General features: G+C 41.9%; 1 protein-coding gene across 3 annotated transcripts; it reads left to right on the forward strand.

Moving 5' to 3' along the window:
* Positions 1 to 237: 237 nt before the first annotated feature.
* LOC135105804 (serine/arginine repetitive matrix protein 1-like) lies at positions 238 to 16,814 on the forward strand. Of its 3 annotated transcripts, XM_064014346.1 has the most exons (12): positions 238 to 388; positions 2,876 to 2,940; positions 4,474 to 5,431; positions 7,253 to 7,572; positions 10,895 to 11,834; positions 12,050 to 12,142; positions 12,400 to 12,551; positions 13,082 to 13,289; positions 14,228 to 14,725; positions 15,164 to 15,393; positions 15,557 to 15,858; positions 16,087 to 16,814. In XM_064014346.1, the coding sequence occupies exons 5-12, from the start codon at positions 11,566 to 11,568 to the stop codon at positions 16,330 to 16,332; spliced, it is 1,998 nt and encodes a 665-aa protein (XP_063870416.1). In that variant the 5' UTR covers positions 238 to 388; positions 2,876 to 2,940; positions 4,474 to 5,431; positions 7,253 to 7,572; positions 10,895 to 11,565; the 3' UTR covers positions 16,333 to 16,814. The 3 variants fall into 3 exon arrangements, with proteins under 3 accessions (XP_063870416.1, XP_063870417.1, XP_063870418.1); XM_064014347.1 differs by lacking the exon at positions 4,474 to 5,431; XM_064014348.1 differs by lacking the exons at positions 4,474 to 5,431; positions 7,253 to 7,572.
* The last annotated feature ends 476 nt before the right edge of the window (positions 16,815 to 17,290 follow it).

A 17,290-nucleotide genomic window follows, 5' to 3' on the forward strand; every position in this document is an offset into this window, starting at 1 on the left:
CTTAGACTGAGCAGCTATAACAAATTGGTCTGGAGAGGAATAAATTAAGCTTCAAGTAAGGGAGGATACGGTTTGGACAAATACCAAATAAAAATACAGCTCAGCAACATTGCGCAGGCGTGGCAAGCTGGCCAGGGGTCGCTTGATACTACAACTTTAAATACTTAAATATCACTCAACTAATGAAAACAAGTGTCAAATCACACAAATTAAATAACAACCATTGCTAAAAAACGTGAACTAAGTTGTATTTCCATGAAATCCCCCTCGAGTCACAAGGCAGTGGTGAGGCGGAAGAGAGACGCCAGACACTCGGTAGTCGCGGCGCCCCTGCTGGCAAATATTTATCTATATCTGCTGCTGCTGAGGCACAGGACATCAGTGCCAGGTAATTTCCCTTAATCTTTAAGTTCCCAGGAGCCCTGGATGTTACAGGCAAAATGGTAATGCAGGAGGGAGGCGTGTGGGGGCTGCGTGATGAGACAGGGACAAGTAGGCAAGAGGGATGGTTTCCAGGGGCTGGGACGGGGCTCACTTTTCAAAGAGGACCAAGATTTCATCGGATCGTTGGACTTTATTATTTGTTATTCACCGTATGGAGTGCTTTTGTTGCCCAAAGCAGCAAGATAGACACAGTTGGTAACTGGCAACCTTGACTGCCTTCCTCCTTTCCCTTATCCAACGTTATATTTTTACCAATCTTACTTTCAATAAACATACCAGTTACCCCTTCATTGCCTCGTAGTTATTTGTTGTTTGGTATTTCAAATTATATATAATTAAATCGAATGCAGATGTGCTGATGCACAAGCTTCTATACCCTGCAGTTACTAAATACAAAGCACCCCACCCTATATATGGATACAGCAAGATTGCTGCCACAAGACGTCACTCAGATACAGTAATAATGACGTATTATTCGAAAAGAACATTTATTTAAACGTAGCATCTATGATAATACAATATTATGATTTTTAAGGCAATGTCATTGGTGAAAAATGGTTTCAATAAATAGCATCCTTCAGGTACTAAGTTTATATTTATTTCATTGTGTATATCTCTTTATTTGAGTATTTGATAATTGAACTAGGTCAGCAAATTTAGTAACCACCAACCAAAATTGAAAACTAAAGGGGTCCAGGAGGCAAACTTAGCTAAGCCCCATGTTGGGAAGTTTTTTTTTTTAGATCAAGTATGATTTAATTTTAAATTACTCTTTAACAATTTGGTCATTAGGGAATTTTAATGTGGTAGTTGATAAATTTGCTTAGCAGTCTAGGCAAGATCAAAGCAAGCAGTGTATCCAACTGGCACAGTTGGATAATTTTTGTAAAAATGGAAGTGATCATGCTGAAAAATCTCCATTTCGTAGATTCAGAACATCGTGTCACAATAGAATAGTCTCATCTCAAAATTAAAAGTATGAAGCATAAAAAAAAATTACCAGAAATACTACAGATTACCTAACATTTAAGAAATGTCCCAAATATCCATCTAGCATCCTATGCAAGAAGTTTTATACAGACATTCTTTGAATAGATGAAAAAAGTGCAAATACAGTGGAACCTCGGTTCTTGAACTTAATTCATTCCTAAATGCTGTTTGAAATCCAAAATGTTAAAAAAATGAAACTATTTTTCCTATAGGAATCAGTGTAAAATGGAATCTGTTCCCAGACACCATTCTACCCGGTCTTACAGCTTATGACAGATGCTTCCACAGCCAAGATGACAATATCTCACGCTCACAAATTATTTATCCAGAAAGGATGTATTGAATAAACTCCAGAAGATACTGTTTAGACCATGCAGGTATTCTCTTTGTCACCGATCTAGTGAGAGAAGCCTTATAGAGGGACACAGAGAGGAGCAACCCACTTACTGTCAAAATGAAGGTGATTATAACACTTAGACATATTTCTGCTGGGAAAAGCTACTGGAAAAGAGCAGTTGTGCAGTACTGATAGCATTGGGGGTGATTGAGAGAGTCACAGGTGGCTAAGGATTTTTGTTGCCCTTGGCCAGTGTCCCTCCTACATAAAAAAAAATATAAATAAATAAAAAAAGGATAACTCCTGAGTGCCGAAAACTGTTTCTTTACATCAAGGCTTTTCAACAGGATCACATTTACCTTATTTCAAAGATTGAATTACTGTCTTACGCCCTGTGTCTCTCCTAATATATAAAAGTGAAGTAGATATTTATAGAAACTCTAAATTAGTAATAAATGGCAGCTTTTGCTATGTCTTAATATTTGAAATCAATTAACTTTGTTATAGAGCCTAATTATGGTACCACAACTAAAGCAATAATGAGTTCATAATTTTGTTAAAAAACAATTTGTTAAAAGGGAGATGTTCAATAACTGAGGTTCCATTATATGTACTGTTTCAGCTTTGACTTAACAACAAAATATCAACATGAAATGAAAAAGTAAATTTTTGTCCAGAATATGATTTTTAAGAGCTCCAAACCATGGTGGATTAGATTATTTTTTCACCATGACGTGTTAGGGATGGCAGCCTAATCCTTGCAGAACTAAGGTGCAGCTGAGTAAATAGTGCATTGTGGTGCCAAATGTGTGTGTGGGGAAGAACACCGTAAAAATTACCACACTCACTAAGGGCTTTGAGAAGCATCAATACGTAATGTGATGGTAATGACTCCTTTACCCACTATTATACTTACTAATGTACCTGCTATCATACCTTAACTAAAAAATCCAGCTTCTGTAGAAGGGGAACTGAAGGGTTTGTTCATCACTGAAAAGTTGCTTTAAAGTGTTTCCCTGAGACATTGCAATACCCCCTTACATATCCTGAGTAGTTGTTCCTAATCAAGCTAAAACATTTATATCATACTTTTGTGTGTTACAGAGTAGCTGCAGCTGTAGTGAGAGAGTGACCAGCCAGCCAGTCCACCTACTTGTCAGCTAGGGAAGGTAACAGATCATCTGCCCACCCAACCAGATCCTATTGACTTCCAGAGGCACAGCCATCAGCTGCCTCTTGACTCTGTGTGTGTGTGTGTGTGTGTGTGTGTGTGTGTGTGTGTGTGTGTGTGTGTGTGTGTGTGTGTGTGTGTGTGTGTGTGTGATATTTTTGCCTCATGATAGCCAGTATTACCTTCATGGTAAGAGCTTAGAGCTCATGTTTTGTCTGTGGGAAAGTCTAAGACCTTTCACCCCACCCCCATACAATCCTCTTTTTTTTTTTTTTTTTTTTTTCTTCCTCAAAGATAACAGAAACTTCACTCATCAGTGAAAACCTGAGTGGGATGTATCTCAGCCCGCCAATTCACAGGCTAGTATGTTATCTCTAAGCTAGCAAGCAGTGCAGGTGTGTGTGTGTGTGTGTGTGTGTGTGTGTGTGTGTGTGTGTGTGTGTGTGTGTGTGTGTGTGTGTGTGTGTACACTTGAAAGATGCTTATGTATATGGGTTTGAATTAACCCAGCAATCTTTGGCAACTGCTGTTTATGATAATTAGTGATAATTATCACTGACTCAGGAGTACATGACTTATAAATGCATCATGGTTTCCACAAGGAGTGAGTAAATGACCAGGAAATGCTTACTCACTAATTTCTTTATCCATGATCATAACTGGTTCAGTGTCGGCTTGTCAGCTTACGGCAGAGTACTTTGAACTGTATCAGCCCCTTATGTGTGAAGTTATGTGTTATCTAATGTGGGAAAACTGCTCTTAAAAAATCAGCACATGCATTTACAGGGCAGTAGTGGAATTTCTTTAAGCAATGAAAATTTTTCCCATTCTCAAGGATGAACATTAAGAAACTGCAAGATAATGGTGTAATTTTTCAAGAATGGACATTTCCTATCCACTTACAGGCTCCTTTTAGAGTTTTGCTTTTATCCTCATAGGCAGCATTCCTTGTTGAAGTTCACCTGCCCTAAAGAGTGGAGAAGACTGTAAGTAATAACTGGAAAGGCAAGTTGAAACTTCAGCTAGGCAGTTCAGTGAATTACTGCAGATGTTTTAGGATATAGTAGGACAGTGTGAAGGTAAGAAATGATAATGGATGTGTAAGAATAACATGGAATTGAGTGGAAGAAATTTAGTTATAGGTACACAGTCATGCAAGTGGTTGGTTGCCTATTAAGCCAGAGGCAGCATCTCCACATGTATCACAAGTTGCATTTTCCTCCTTACTAGAAAAAGAAAAAAAAATATCCAGTAACTTATTTGATAAGCTCTTAAGCAGAATGCTTCAGAGATAAAATTTCTCAAGCTAGCTTATAGTGGTGTTTGTCATCTCATGATGATTTAATACTTATTTGTTCATTTAGATTTGTTCTTTCCTTTTCTCAAGTGAATCACTTACTAATATGGATGAGGCTTGACTCCTGTTGTTGTGCTGTGGCAGCCAACACAAGCTGTAACCATTATGATATGAAAAGGAGTGTTATGAACTGTTGTTAAGGTCATTTTGAGTAATAAACTATTTTATTCCCAGGAGGTTGCCAAGTGGTCAGCCATGCCCAATAGCCCATCCATGTATGGTATGGCTGTGCCCTCCTGTCCCCCTGGTCATGTGTTGCCCCCAAAAGGGGGCAGCCCCACAGCCTGGCAGGCAGCAGCCTTGGGGAGGGCTCATTGGGGTTACCTGATACATGGGCTGCTTCTTCCCAGCCGATCCCAAACATCACCCTCTTCTCATCACTTCTCTCAGGGAACTGTCCAGCTCTTGGCCTGTGGCTCAAACCTCCAGTCACCAAGAAACCCTCAGCCACAGCTGACCTATTGCCTTCCTCTCCTTGTGGAGAAGGTTGCCAACAGGCAGTGCAGCAAGTCTCGGTTGCATGACTGAGCCTGCTGCCAGCACACACAGGGTGGGGTTAGGCACAGCGAGGGACCTTCATCATGCCTCTACATCTGACTTCATGAGTACATCAGACAACCATCTCCACTGCTACTATCTGCATCATCAGCTGCTGCACTTCTGAGGAAACCTTGACCATCCCACTCTCTGGAGAGTGATAAGTCTGAGTTGGCAACAGTCCTGACCAGTGTGGGAGGTGCTGGCAATCCTCCCTCCTTCCTCCCACAGCCCTGCTGTTGCCTTTCACTCACATGGCATCACAGACCAACCGTTCGTCAGACTATTTACCCAGGAACAAAACTTTTTGCATCTTGTCTGACTGCCTGTGAAGGTCATTCAGCACACTGCCACAAGAGGTGGCAGAGGCAGTGGCTGGAGGGGGATGTGTTGCTGTCCACTCAGGCATCACCCAGCCAACACCAGCAGCTTCTGGCAGTGAGCTCTGGCCTCCCCAGCACACTTAGCTCCTGCCCACATCTCATCATTATTTTTCACCGGAGATTGTCCTTCAGCTTGAGCCATGGCTCCTGCATCTTCCCTGGAATCACCACCTCACCTGCTATCCATTTCCAGTACTCCAGGAGCAGTTGGGGTGAGTCTTGTGGGAGCCAGTGGGTGTACAGAGGCTCTCAGGGAACTGCTGGTCTCATACCCGGTGGGTTAAGGAAAGGCCAGCCATGACTTCCCTGGGCCTGGCTTGTCTGGCCTGCTGAGACCCCCACACCCAAGACTTCATGTCCCACTGCTCACTCTCTACATACAGGATGCCAGATCTGTAACAAACTGCAGGTCTTCACTTGTTCTTTCTCTTCTCTAAATAATTTTTGCTTTTTTTTTCTCAATTTATTTATTTATTTATTTTTATTTTTTTTTATTGCCTAACAATAGTTGTGTGTGGTGTAGAGATCAGTGCAATGGAAGTCTATCAGATGACAATAACTCATTACTTGCAGTATATTTTTTATATTACATATACTATATATTTTATTATTTTGGATATGTTTTGAATGTCACTAGTAATATGCATAAAAAAAGGGAGAGTAAGATTGGTTTAGTATTCTGTTCATTGCACCTACAATATGAATTGTGGATGGTGTTTTTTGTTCAGTGTCGTAGATTAAATGTTTTAGAGAGGAACAGGGTATTTTGTGAGGCACCGTAGTCTACTGTTAAATATGCTGCCAGTGTGTGTATGACAGCACTGGTGGAACAGCATTGGAAAGGCGTGAAATCTCTCTCTCTCTCTCTCTCTCTCTCTCTCTCTCTCTCTCTCTCTCTCTCTCTCTCTCTCTCTCTCTCTCTCTCTCTCTCTCTCTCTCTCTCTCTCTCTCTCTCTCTCTCTCTCTCTCTCTCTCTCTCTCTCTCTCTCTCTCTCTCTCTCTCTCTCTCTCTCTCTCTCTCTCTCTCTCTCTCTCTCTCTCTCTCTCTCTCTCTCTCTCTCTCTCTCTCTCTCTCTCTCTCTCTCTCTCTCTCTCTCTCTCTCCCCCCCTCCCTCCCTCCCTCCCTCCCTCTCTCTCTCTCTCTCTCTCTCTCTCTCTCTCTCTCTCTCTCTCTCTCTCTCTCTCTCTCTCTCTCTCTCTCTCTCTCTCTCTCTCTCTCTCTCTCTCTCTCTCTCTCTCTCTCTCTCTCTCTCTCTCTCTCTCTCTCCCTCCCTCCCTCTCTCTCTCTCTCTCTCTCTCTCTCTCTCTCTCTCTCTCTCTCTCTCTCTCTCTCTCTCTCTCTCTCTCTCTCTCTCTCTCTCTCTCTCTCTCTCTCTCTCTCTCTCTCTCTCTCTCTCTCTCTCTCTCTCTCTCTCTCTCTCTCTGGAAAGTTTCCTGCTTCCATGATTATCTTCTCAGTTTAGCATCAAGAAAGTGTGGTTTTCTGTTGAGTTGTAGATCTTTAATTTCTTTCAATTATTAATAGGTACCAATTATTAAGTTTACCTCACCACACTGCTGAGAACCTTCCAGCAACATTAGCAGCAGCAGGTGCAGCTAGGGCAGCAGTAGCAGCAGCAGCATGCAGCAGCAGCAGCAGCAGCAGCAGCAGCAGTAGTAGCAGCAGCAGCAGCAGCAGCAGCAGTAGCAGCAGGAGTAGCAAGGCTCAGGGGATGTGCTTTGCGAGTGGTGTTGTGCATTGAGCATTTCGTGCATTTGTTGTCCTCAGTCGAGAAGAGAGGAAATTTGGCGGCAGAGTGCTCGCGGTTATTGTGAAGCAGTAAATGAGGATTTCAATGGGAAAAAAAGATTTGATAATGTGTAATAATTATTTTTTCTTTAAATTTTTCCTGAGTGTTGTGTGTGAAATGGTGGTGAGTGGTGTTGAGTCTGGCCTGGTGCCAGCTAGTAGGCAGTGACATGCTGCCTGGTTCACTGGCAAGTGTTGGCCGGGTGTCCAGGCAGCTCAGTGCTCTTTCTGATGCCCATGACAGGTGCCTCCCAAGAGTCTCTTCGAGTCCAGGGACCACCTGCCTGGTGCCCAGGGCACCCCAGGGGCAGAGGCCCATTCCTGCCCATCATCACGGCTTGCCACAGCAGTGGCTCCTGGCATACCCAGTTGCTCAACCAGCCAGTGCCAGTGTCTGGGCTGTGCTGGTTCTAGCTGGGCCTGTGGGTAAGGACTGAAGAACGCAACTCTACTGCATCTGCTCCATATGCTGCTTCTACTCTCTTCATCTTCACAATCTACAGAGTGCCAAGGAAGGCACCTTCAAGACTACTGAATTGTGGATCAAGTCTAGGGCTTCTTCAGGTAAGCCTGCTTCAGTGCCAAAAGTGTAATGATGAACAAGAACAGTGTAAAGATTGAGAACTTTGAATATCTTTTGATGACCGTGAAATTTTTGTAATTCTTATTAAGTTCTCATCAAATACACACACACACACACACACACACACACACACACACACACACACACACACACACACACACACACACACACACACACACACACACACACACACACACACACATTTACTAGAGATAGAATTGTTGGATGTCTGAATTCACAGATTTACAGATGCATATGAGTATGGGATGCAGATAAGTCTATAATGTTTTTGTAGATGTGGATGCTTTCAGTACATTTATTATACAGATATTGTAACAGGCATGAATTTTAAGGTGCAATATGCCCCTTATTCTATAGATTCTGTAATGAGAAGGTTAGACTCTCAAAACAGCTGCTACTTCATACAGCTGAATTGTGATGTATGAGCTAAGTGTCACATCTTGTCTCACTGTCAATCTATCAGCATTCTAAGATGAAACCCCTTTTAATGGGAGGTGACTTAAACAAGATATCTACTCTTGCCTCATTGGCTTAAACAAGATGCCTACTCTTGCCTCATTGTCTCTTATTTATACTCAGCTACATACTGAGTATAGTGGTGGTATTCTTTCCAGTCTAGCTGCAGAATATTCTCTCCCAATGGATATATATATATATATATATATATATATATATATATATATATATATATATATATATATATATATATATATATATATATATATACATATATATATATAGACACACACACACACACACACACACACACGTGTGTGTGTACACACATGTATGTGTGTGTGTGGCTGTATATGCAAGTATGTATGTATGTATGTATATATATGTACAATCTGCATGGAAAGTTATTTTACAGGGGAGTGGGCAAATAGATCAATAACATTTTTTTTGTTTATGGATAAGAGTGAGTTAACTTGTCATGCAAAACCTCTGTTCACTAAGCCATTGGCAATGATGTTGCCTTGCAAATGCTGTGTGGCAGAACAGCTGCAGTCAGCTGCTTTGCAATGCCCTCAAGGCATGGTTTTGGTCACTTTTATTTTTTTGCCTTGCCATTTCTTTGATTGTGCTACATTTGATATGTGATGGCCAGGAGGGTTACTACTAGGGTGAACATTACAGTTGTGGTTGACTTATACAAGGCAGGCATTCCAATCAAGCAGATATCAGGTCAGACAGGTGTGAGTGTGCATATTTGTCCAAAGGTGGTGAAGCAATTTGTTGAGAAGGGAGTGCAGGACCTGCCTGCATCCCATCTCTGGCCTGGCAGGCCTAAATTAATATCTGTAAGGATTAAAAAAAAGCCATTGCAAAGGCCCAGGAAGAGCAAGGCAAAGCAATGCAATCCTTTTTTGAGTCCCTTTTTGAGAGGACAGTTATTGAAATGAATTTCAGCTTTTTGTAAGTGTGTGTGAGGGTGGAGGGAAAGTTTGGAGAGCTTCACTGTGAGGATAGGAATGAGGCAAGAATATAATAATCTGTGCTTTTTAATCTTCATGGATGGCAGTATGAGGGAGATGAAAACCAAAGTAGGAAATGTTGGTGCAAGGCTGAAATTTATTGGAGTAGGATGGGCTGTAGTATGAGTAGCATGCTTGTTTGCAGATTACACATTTAGTATTAGTAACAGAGAGCAAAGAGGAGCTTCAGAAAGTGATGGGTCTGGTTCATAAGGATTTATGAGGTGGAAATTGATGGTGAACACGGAAAAGTAAGATGATGGAGTTTGGGAGGAGAGAGGTGATGTGTGATCTTAGGATATCTCATAGAGTGAGTGTTAGGTGTAGAAAAGTGGTAGTTATGGGAAAAGACTGTATGGCAGAGGTGACTGAGTTTAAGAATCTTGGAATAATGCTGGATGGGGAGGTGAGAGATAAGATTGTGAAGTTAGGTTGTCATAGGATCACTTACAAGTTATGAAAGGGATTTCTCTCTCTCTCTCTCTCTCTCTCTCTCTCTCTCTCTCTCTCTCTGCTCTCTCTCTCTCTCTCTATCTCTCTCTCTCTCTCTCTCTCTCTCTCTCTCTCTCTCTCTCTCGTCTCTCTCTCTCTCTCTCTCTCTCTCTTCCAAGAGAGGTTTGAGGAATAATATTTTGCCAACACTAACATATGGATCAAAGACCCAGACATGGAATAGGGCACATCAGTTGAGAATGTATGATATGGTACTGAGATATCAGAGAGAGGAACATGTAAAGCGACAAGACAGGAAGGTATAAGTGAGTATAAGGGCTCCTGTGCAAAAGATATTATTTGGGGAGTGGTGGAATAGGTGAAAAGGAACACACATTGATGGTATGATCATATTGAAATGATGAGAAGTTAAGAATTTAAAGAAAGTGTATTTAAGTAAAGTTGAAGGGACTGCTTGGTTCTCTATTTCTTCCTATCAGTGATAAATTCTTTCAAAAGGGAGGTTTCAAGACACTTAGCCTCCATTTTTTTTTTTTTTTTTTTATAATAGTTCCTGATTCTGTTTGGGGACTAGCACCTCAGTGGGCCTTTTCTTTCTATTTTTGTTGCTCTTGGCTGGTGCCTTTCCTACATATGAAAACAAAAAAAATAAAAATAATGATAATTATAAAATTTTAAAAAACAGTAGGTGAAGATGGAAAGATAGGGTAAAGAAGTAAATGTGTGAAAGAGGTTTTAGTAGAGGTCAGGCACTTAGGCAAACAAGAACAAAATCTCTGGATAGGACAAGGTGGAGGCAATTCTGTTATGGCCACCTTCTTGGGATATATTCTTCTGGGAGTGAGGTATCAGAAAGATAAATAGTTAGGTAGATAGAGAATACCAAAAAGCTACTGATCATATTTAAGTTATAAATGGGATGAGAGGTCCATGGTGTAACAGTAATTTGAAATAGTTTAATGGGAAGAGAATCTGTTATGACCACCACCTTGGGAAAATATTGCTATGTAATGTGTGTGTAAAGTTATATCAGGATAGCAAAGGTGCTGCTTTCTGAGCAACCAATAGACTTGTGTGTGATGGTGTTGAATAATGCTGGCAACTTACAGGGTATGGTTTGATTGATTGGTTGCATTTAGACTTCATAACATTCAGGTCTTATGGCCCTGCAGTTGTTAAATGGCAGTCAACAATACATATTTTAATCTTAATCCTTTGGACCTATATTGTTGTGTTGACATTGAGAAAAGCTAAGACCCTTCATTGGCCAGAGCCATCAAAATATGTGATATGCCTGTAAATAATTATTGCTTTTAAAAACAAAAAAGCAAACCATTAGTGTTCTTCTTTCCAGTATGTCCAGTCGCTATAGCCGACCTCACACCCCTCCTGGACCCCCACCCAGTCAGGGGTCCCGCAAGTCATCAGGACGTAAGATCCCATCTTCATCAGTGTCCTCAAAAGCTCCACCCTCCAGGTCATATGATGATCACCACACCTATGATAAAACATACACTAAGTCCTCCTCTTCCTCCTCCTACCCTCCACCTAAAGCTTACTCTGATGACAAGTACAAAAGTTCCTCTGTGCGCAAAGTGGGCAGTGAGAAAGTGCCAAACAATAGTAGTAGTAACAGTGGTGGCAATAAGTACTCAAGTAAAGGCGACACCTACAGCAGTGAGGGTAGCAGGGAATATAAAGGCACTAGGGAAGTGCATTATCCAAGCGGAGACAGGTACAACAGTAAGGATTCACACCTCCACCAGCACCCATTTTTGGGCTCTTCCTATACTGGAGAGAAGACCAGATACTCTGACAAATATCTTGCTGGTTCCTCTCCTCCCCCTCCACCCTATGGGGACACCAAGTATGTAGGCAAGAAATATGCAGATGACTATGATCCTTATCTACCAGAAAAGTCTTCAGGAAGGTACTCTTCCTCCACCTCCCTACGTCATGAAGGAAGCGCTTACTACTCCTCAGGCTCTCTAGCTTCTTATAGCCCTTTCAGCTCATACAATTCATATGGGGCTTATGGGAGTAGCTATGGAAATAGAGGAGGGTACAGGGAGCTATGCGAGTGCAGACAAGTTGAACTACGAGTCTGATAAGCTGACTCCTAGTACTTACAACAGCTTGGACAAACTGAGCCAGGTTCCCCTCCATCCAAGGGATAAGCTTTCATCAGGAGGCTACTCAGATACCAAGTTGGGCCCCAGGAGTAGGCTCTATCCAGAGGACAGCCGACAAGCCTACAGGGACTACACATCCCCACCTGCATGTTCCAGCAGCAGGTGAGAATGGCTACATTTAGTTAATAAGGAGGATGTAGAAAAGTATGATGTTTCCATGTTTCTTTATCTTGGTTCATTTATCCACTAGATATTGCCATATTGATATGCCCACGGTCATCTCAGGCACTGGATTTATGGTGTCCTGAAGATACTTTAGTAAGATAGTGATATAATGAAAAAAGTTGCATACTGTTACATCAGCTTCTGTGTTGCAGGTCCCCTTTACGTGGAGTTACCAGTGGCTCTTATGGTAATTATGGCCATTACTCCCCTCCTCCACGCTCTCCACAACGACAGTATCTTAACAGGTGGGCATTCTCTCTCTCTCTCTCTCTCTCTCTCTCTCTCTCTCTCTCTCTCTCTCTCTCTCTCTCTCTCTCTCTCTCTCTCTCTCTCTCTCTCTCTCTCTCTCTCTCTCTCTCTCTCTCTCTCTCTCTCTGAATAATGTGATATGTATGATGTGCAATATGCAGTAGAACCTTCGGAAATAGTTATCTCTGTGTTAGACAAAATAGAAAACTGGTACATACTGAAGGTAGTGCTATTGTTGTAAATATGCTTTCAGGTACGTCATTGGGGACAGTGTAGTGTATGGTCCACCAGGCCACTACCCAAGAGACCTACGCTCCACCTCCCCTCGGATTCGGCCCCCTTCTCCTCCCTCACCTCAGCCTCTCATGCCACGCAGTTACGCCCGATATCCTGCCAGCCCAAGAAGTGAGTGCCAAATAACTAGTGACAAGATTTATTTGCTTGTCTTTTTGGAGCCACCTGATTGGTCCTTTCTCTTCTCTTTTGAGCTTTTCTTCAGGGAATGATCAGAATACACACATTTGTTGGCTCTCACCCCTAGAGTCATATTATACATTAAGGAGGACAAAAGTTGCTAGCTTTTGCTGTTTCAAGGTTTGTAGGGTCATAGCTCCTCAGCTTGCATGTATTGCATACTTGTGTTATGTGAATAAGAAGTACAATAAGAAGGGAAACAAACATAAATTATCTCTATCTGACCTGGGATTTGAACCCAGAAGTGAAATTGAGCTGAGCAGACTTTGTTCTAAATACTTTCTTTAGTATATATAATAATATATATTATATATATATATATATATATATATATATATATTATATATATATATATATATATATATATATATATATATATATATATATATATATATATAGTACAATAACAAGATGTAAAGTACAAAAGCTTCAAGAAATGTTATATATTTTCTTTTTGTCAGGGTATCCATCTGGCAGTAACAGAAGGAGCCCACCAGCCTCTTCTTCCCAATACCGTTCACCTTCACCAGCTGCTAGGAGAGCTGCTTCACCTCGGCGTCCCCCATCACCACCTCCAAGACGACCTCCTTCTCCACGAAGTCCCCAGCTCAGATCATCATACAGAGGGAGCCGTGAACAGAGCTTTGAACGGGCCAGGTCCAAGGACAGGTTTGAGAGACTCGATAAAAATTTGTTCTTTTGTAGATTAAATGCAATACTTAATCCTGATACTTTGCAGAGAGTAAAGAATCTTTTCCACCTGAAGGTTAATATATGTATTTGTCATAATTACATTCAGTGTAATATGGAAGCTGAAGCTGACTGAGGGCAAAAGGCAGGATAGGATGATGGTTGTGAGAGCCAAAAATTAAGTCATTGACTGTGCAAGATCACAAGAAGAATAAGAGTGAAGTATGAGGGACAGTAGTTCTGTTTATAATTAAGAGATGACTCTGCAAGGGAAAGAAGTGATAAAAAGATTGTGGGGCATGAAAAAAGGGATGCTGTTGAGAGTAATGAAGGTGCATGCTGAAGGTTTGGTTTCTGTTGTAAGGGGGAATAAATGAAGTGTTAAGTGGGCAAATTAGTCAAATGTGGCACCAATTCACAGTTTGGTTCTTGGAGAGAATAGGGTGATATATAAAAATAAAATGTGTGGGTGTGAGAGGAAGGTCCCAATTCCATAAGACATCAGTGGAATACTTCAGTGGAAGGTCTTGATTATATAAAGATGATGCTTTTTGAGGAAGAATTATAATTGCCTCTACATTAGGCATGAGCTCCAAAAGTTTTTTTAGAGAATAGGTATAGAAAATTATATATAGGAAGATAATTACAAATTGTTGTAAAGTTCTGTCGTGATACTTTGTAGATCAAAAGATTCTACTCTCTTGAATGCCTATGTTTGTTTATTTCTTTGTTTTAAGGTGAAATATGTCCCAGCAGCTTAATAGATAGCCTCAACAACCTAGAGGGGCACTGGATCTTATCTCTTTATCAAAACTTCAAAGAGACCTTAAAATATTCTGCCTTGGTCTTATTGCAATGGTCACCTCAAAAAAGATTCATTATTATTAGGAGAAATTTAAGTGTTGCTGCTCTCCCAGGTACATCAGTAAGGGAAGTGCAGTGAGGAGCCCAGCACGGGACACCCGGACAGCAACCATCAGTCGGAGTGAACTTAACAGCAGGGGAGACCGAGATAAGAGAAAGGAACCAGAGCGAAGATTAGCAACCTCACGCGAGAAGACACATGATGTTGAGTCTTCCAAGCGAGCCCGAACAGGAGAACGCAATTCTGAGTACCACTATAGTGGCTCCCGGGGCTGGGGATCCAAAGAAACCACTACTACCTCCAGCAATCACTTGTCCTCTAGCCAGAAGGACAGACGACCCCGCACTCCGCCACCCACCTCCAGGAGCAATGTAAGGAGTACGGATCTACCCAGGGACAGGAGAAGGGAGGACAGCAGGGAGAGGGACAAAAGCAGAAGGATAGAGGACCGACTTGGACCTTCACCTTCACAGACCTCTCGCAGGAGTCCAACTCTCAGGCCTCGAGCCACACGAAGGACAGGATCTCCAAGAGACAAGAGAAGCAGTAGGTGAGTGAAAGTATGTATTAAGAATAAGTAGAAATTTAACATGTGAGGCCTTCATGAATCTTTGGTTTCAATTGCTTCAGTGAGTGTCAAATCTTTTGGGTTGTATATCTGATACCTGTTGATAACAAGCCCTCCCCCCTTTATTGTCATGACTGGAAAGTCTCCATTTATTCTTCCTTGCATTCTCTTTTTTGCATGCTCTGATTTTCTCTCTCTCTCTCTCTCTCTCTCTCTCTCTCTCTCTCTCTCTCTCTCTCTCTCTCTCTCTCTCTCTCTCTCTCTCTCTCTCTCTCTCTCTCTCTCTCTCTCTCTCTCTCTCTCTCTCTCTCTCTTATCCTGCTTTTTTTGGAAAACATTTTGTCACATAATTTTCCTCTAGAAAGAAATAATTGCTTATATATAATATTATATGTATAATATATGTTATTTCACCACCAGTCGACGCCATCCAGACCTGCGGCTGTGGATAGAGTCCCGTAAGTCTGAGGGAGGGAAACGGCTGGCATCCCCAAGCAGCAGGGCACGGCCAGTGAGTAAGAGGGTGGCCCGTTCCAGTGAAAGGTCCACTGTTACCAAGAGAGCACGCCTTGGGGATCCCAAAAGGAGACTAGGTGGCTACAAGACACGCAGGAGAGCTCTTCCCCTTAAGAGGAACAAGATTCTAAAAAGTGAGTGTATCCTTTTTATTAACTAAGAACATAGTGTGAAGTGTACAAAAATATATGCAAATTACTTTCATATATATTTTTCTTATAAGTGCCCTTTGTAGTACACTGAACATGAGTTATTTTATCATTGTAAGGAAAGTAAAAAACCATGTCACCATTTCAGAGTACCAGCGACTAACAGCCAAGAGAGGAGCCAACAAAGCCAGCAGCAGCTCAGCCAAGCTCAGCAGCCGAGAGAATGGAGGCAGCCGTGGGGATGGGGGTGACGAAGGCAGCAAGAGCAGGGAGGATGGTGGTGGAGGTGGTGATGGACCACGACCCCCTGGCAGCTCTGCCACTATCCGCCGTGTGATCAAGAAGCCAAAGGTGCTGAGTCTGGTGAACCGCATGGTGCTCAAGCCTCGGGTCATCAGGAAACCAACCCAAAAGTTACTTAAGGACCCCAAGGAGGAGATGAAGGCCAAGGTAAGTCTTTGGGCAAAGTGAAAGAAGAAATTTATTTGGGGAAGTTAAAATTCTGCCTTATGGATTTTTTAGGCTAAAATAACAATTTTTTTTATTGAACTGTACATATATTAGTGAATATTTGTTGTATGAGAAATCCAGGTTAATTTGTATTCCTTTAATATGAATTACCCCTGGTTAAAAGAAAGTGTGATATTAATTCCTACATCTCATTTTTTGTTCCCTCAGGAAAAGACCCAGTCTGAATCCCAACAGAGCACAAAGGATACAAACAAATCTGATGAAAAACAGAGCACATCTTCCTCCAGTGCTGCCAACACCACCACAAACTGCACCAGTGCTTCATCCAGCTCTGCTACACCAGCAGCTACCATTACCACCACCTCTGCCTATGAATCCAGCAGCAAACGCTCTTCACGGTCCACTGCTGCCCCCACAAATACCACCACTACCACTACCACCTCCTCATCCTAATATTTCTGACAAGACTGAGTCAAACATTCTGGCAATAACTCCTTTGTGATACATCGCCAAGTCCTCTTCCTTTGTTAAGGCTTTTTTCGGGTTGTTTACTTTCTTATGTTGTAGCCATTGGGGGTTGAAACAGTGGGGTTTGTGAGGTGTTGGCCAGGGCTGTGGTGGTGGTGGCGAATGGTGGAGGAAGGCAAGGCTAGTGATGATGAAGATTAATTGTTTGGAATGAAGTAACCAGTGCTGTTACCTCATTGTATTGATGTTACTAGCAAATAATGAGTAGGGCAGCACTGGCCTGTGCTGGGCAGGCCCTTCCCAGTGTGGTGTTTCTTGAATGTTAGGTAGACATTCATTCATACTTAAAGGAGTGTTAGTTATGGTGCTGCCTCAAACACACACACACACACACACACACACACACACACACACACACACACACACACACACACACACACACACACACACACACACACACACACAAAGATAGGACAATAATCCGTGATATTAGAATTAATGCCAACGTTGTTTTTCACTGCAAGAAAGTAGGCTTTCATATCAGTGCAGAACACGGAAGACTATGGGGCACCCAAGCTGGAAATTACACAGTACAGAGTGAGGCAGTTTAGGCTGTGATAAGTGATGCATGACAACTGTTGACGTTGCCAAAAGGTGCAGTAGGGGGAAGCAGGTTGTGCCTTCAGTTCCCGGTTCATTTGCATTTGTAAAAGCTTGCCTGCACTCCACCTTGATAAACACCTGTTACATGAAGGTTCTCAGTGGGAAAAGGAGAGAGGCCATATATGTATTACACATGTAATTAGTTCTCAGGATGAAAAGCTTTGATCATTTTCTGTTGGAAAGAGTTTACTTGGTGAATAATGTATAAAATTATATATCATGTATATTGATTTTTGTTAGAGTAAAAGTGATGAACTAAACTGCTTTTTTTTTATTTTAT

This window comes from Scylla paramamosain, chromosome 12 (assembly GCF_035594125.1).
Source record: "Scylla paramamosain isolate STU-SP2022 chromosome 12, ASM3559412v1, whole genome shotgun sequence".
NCBI classification, from domain to species: Eukaryota; Metazoa; Arthropoda; class Malacostraca; order Decapoda; family Portunidae; genus Scylla; species Scylla paramamosain.

What these genes read in the sequence shown, in the direction of transcription:
- LOC135105804 (XM_064014346.1), top strand. Translation starts at nt 11,566, where the DNA reads ATGGGGCTTATGGGAGTAGCTATGGAAATAGAGGAGGGTACAGGGAGC. An exon ending in CAACGACAGTATCTTAACAG is followed by an intron (nt 12,143 to 12,399) that starts GTGGGCATTCTC and finishes ATATGCTTTCAG; the next exon opens with GTACGTCATTGGGGACAGTG. An exon ending in ATATCCTGCCAGCCCAAGAA is followed by an intron (nt 12,552 to 13,081) that starts GTGAGTGCCAAA and finishes TCTTTTTGTCAG; the next exon opens with GGTATCCATCTGGCAGTAAC.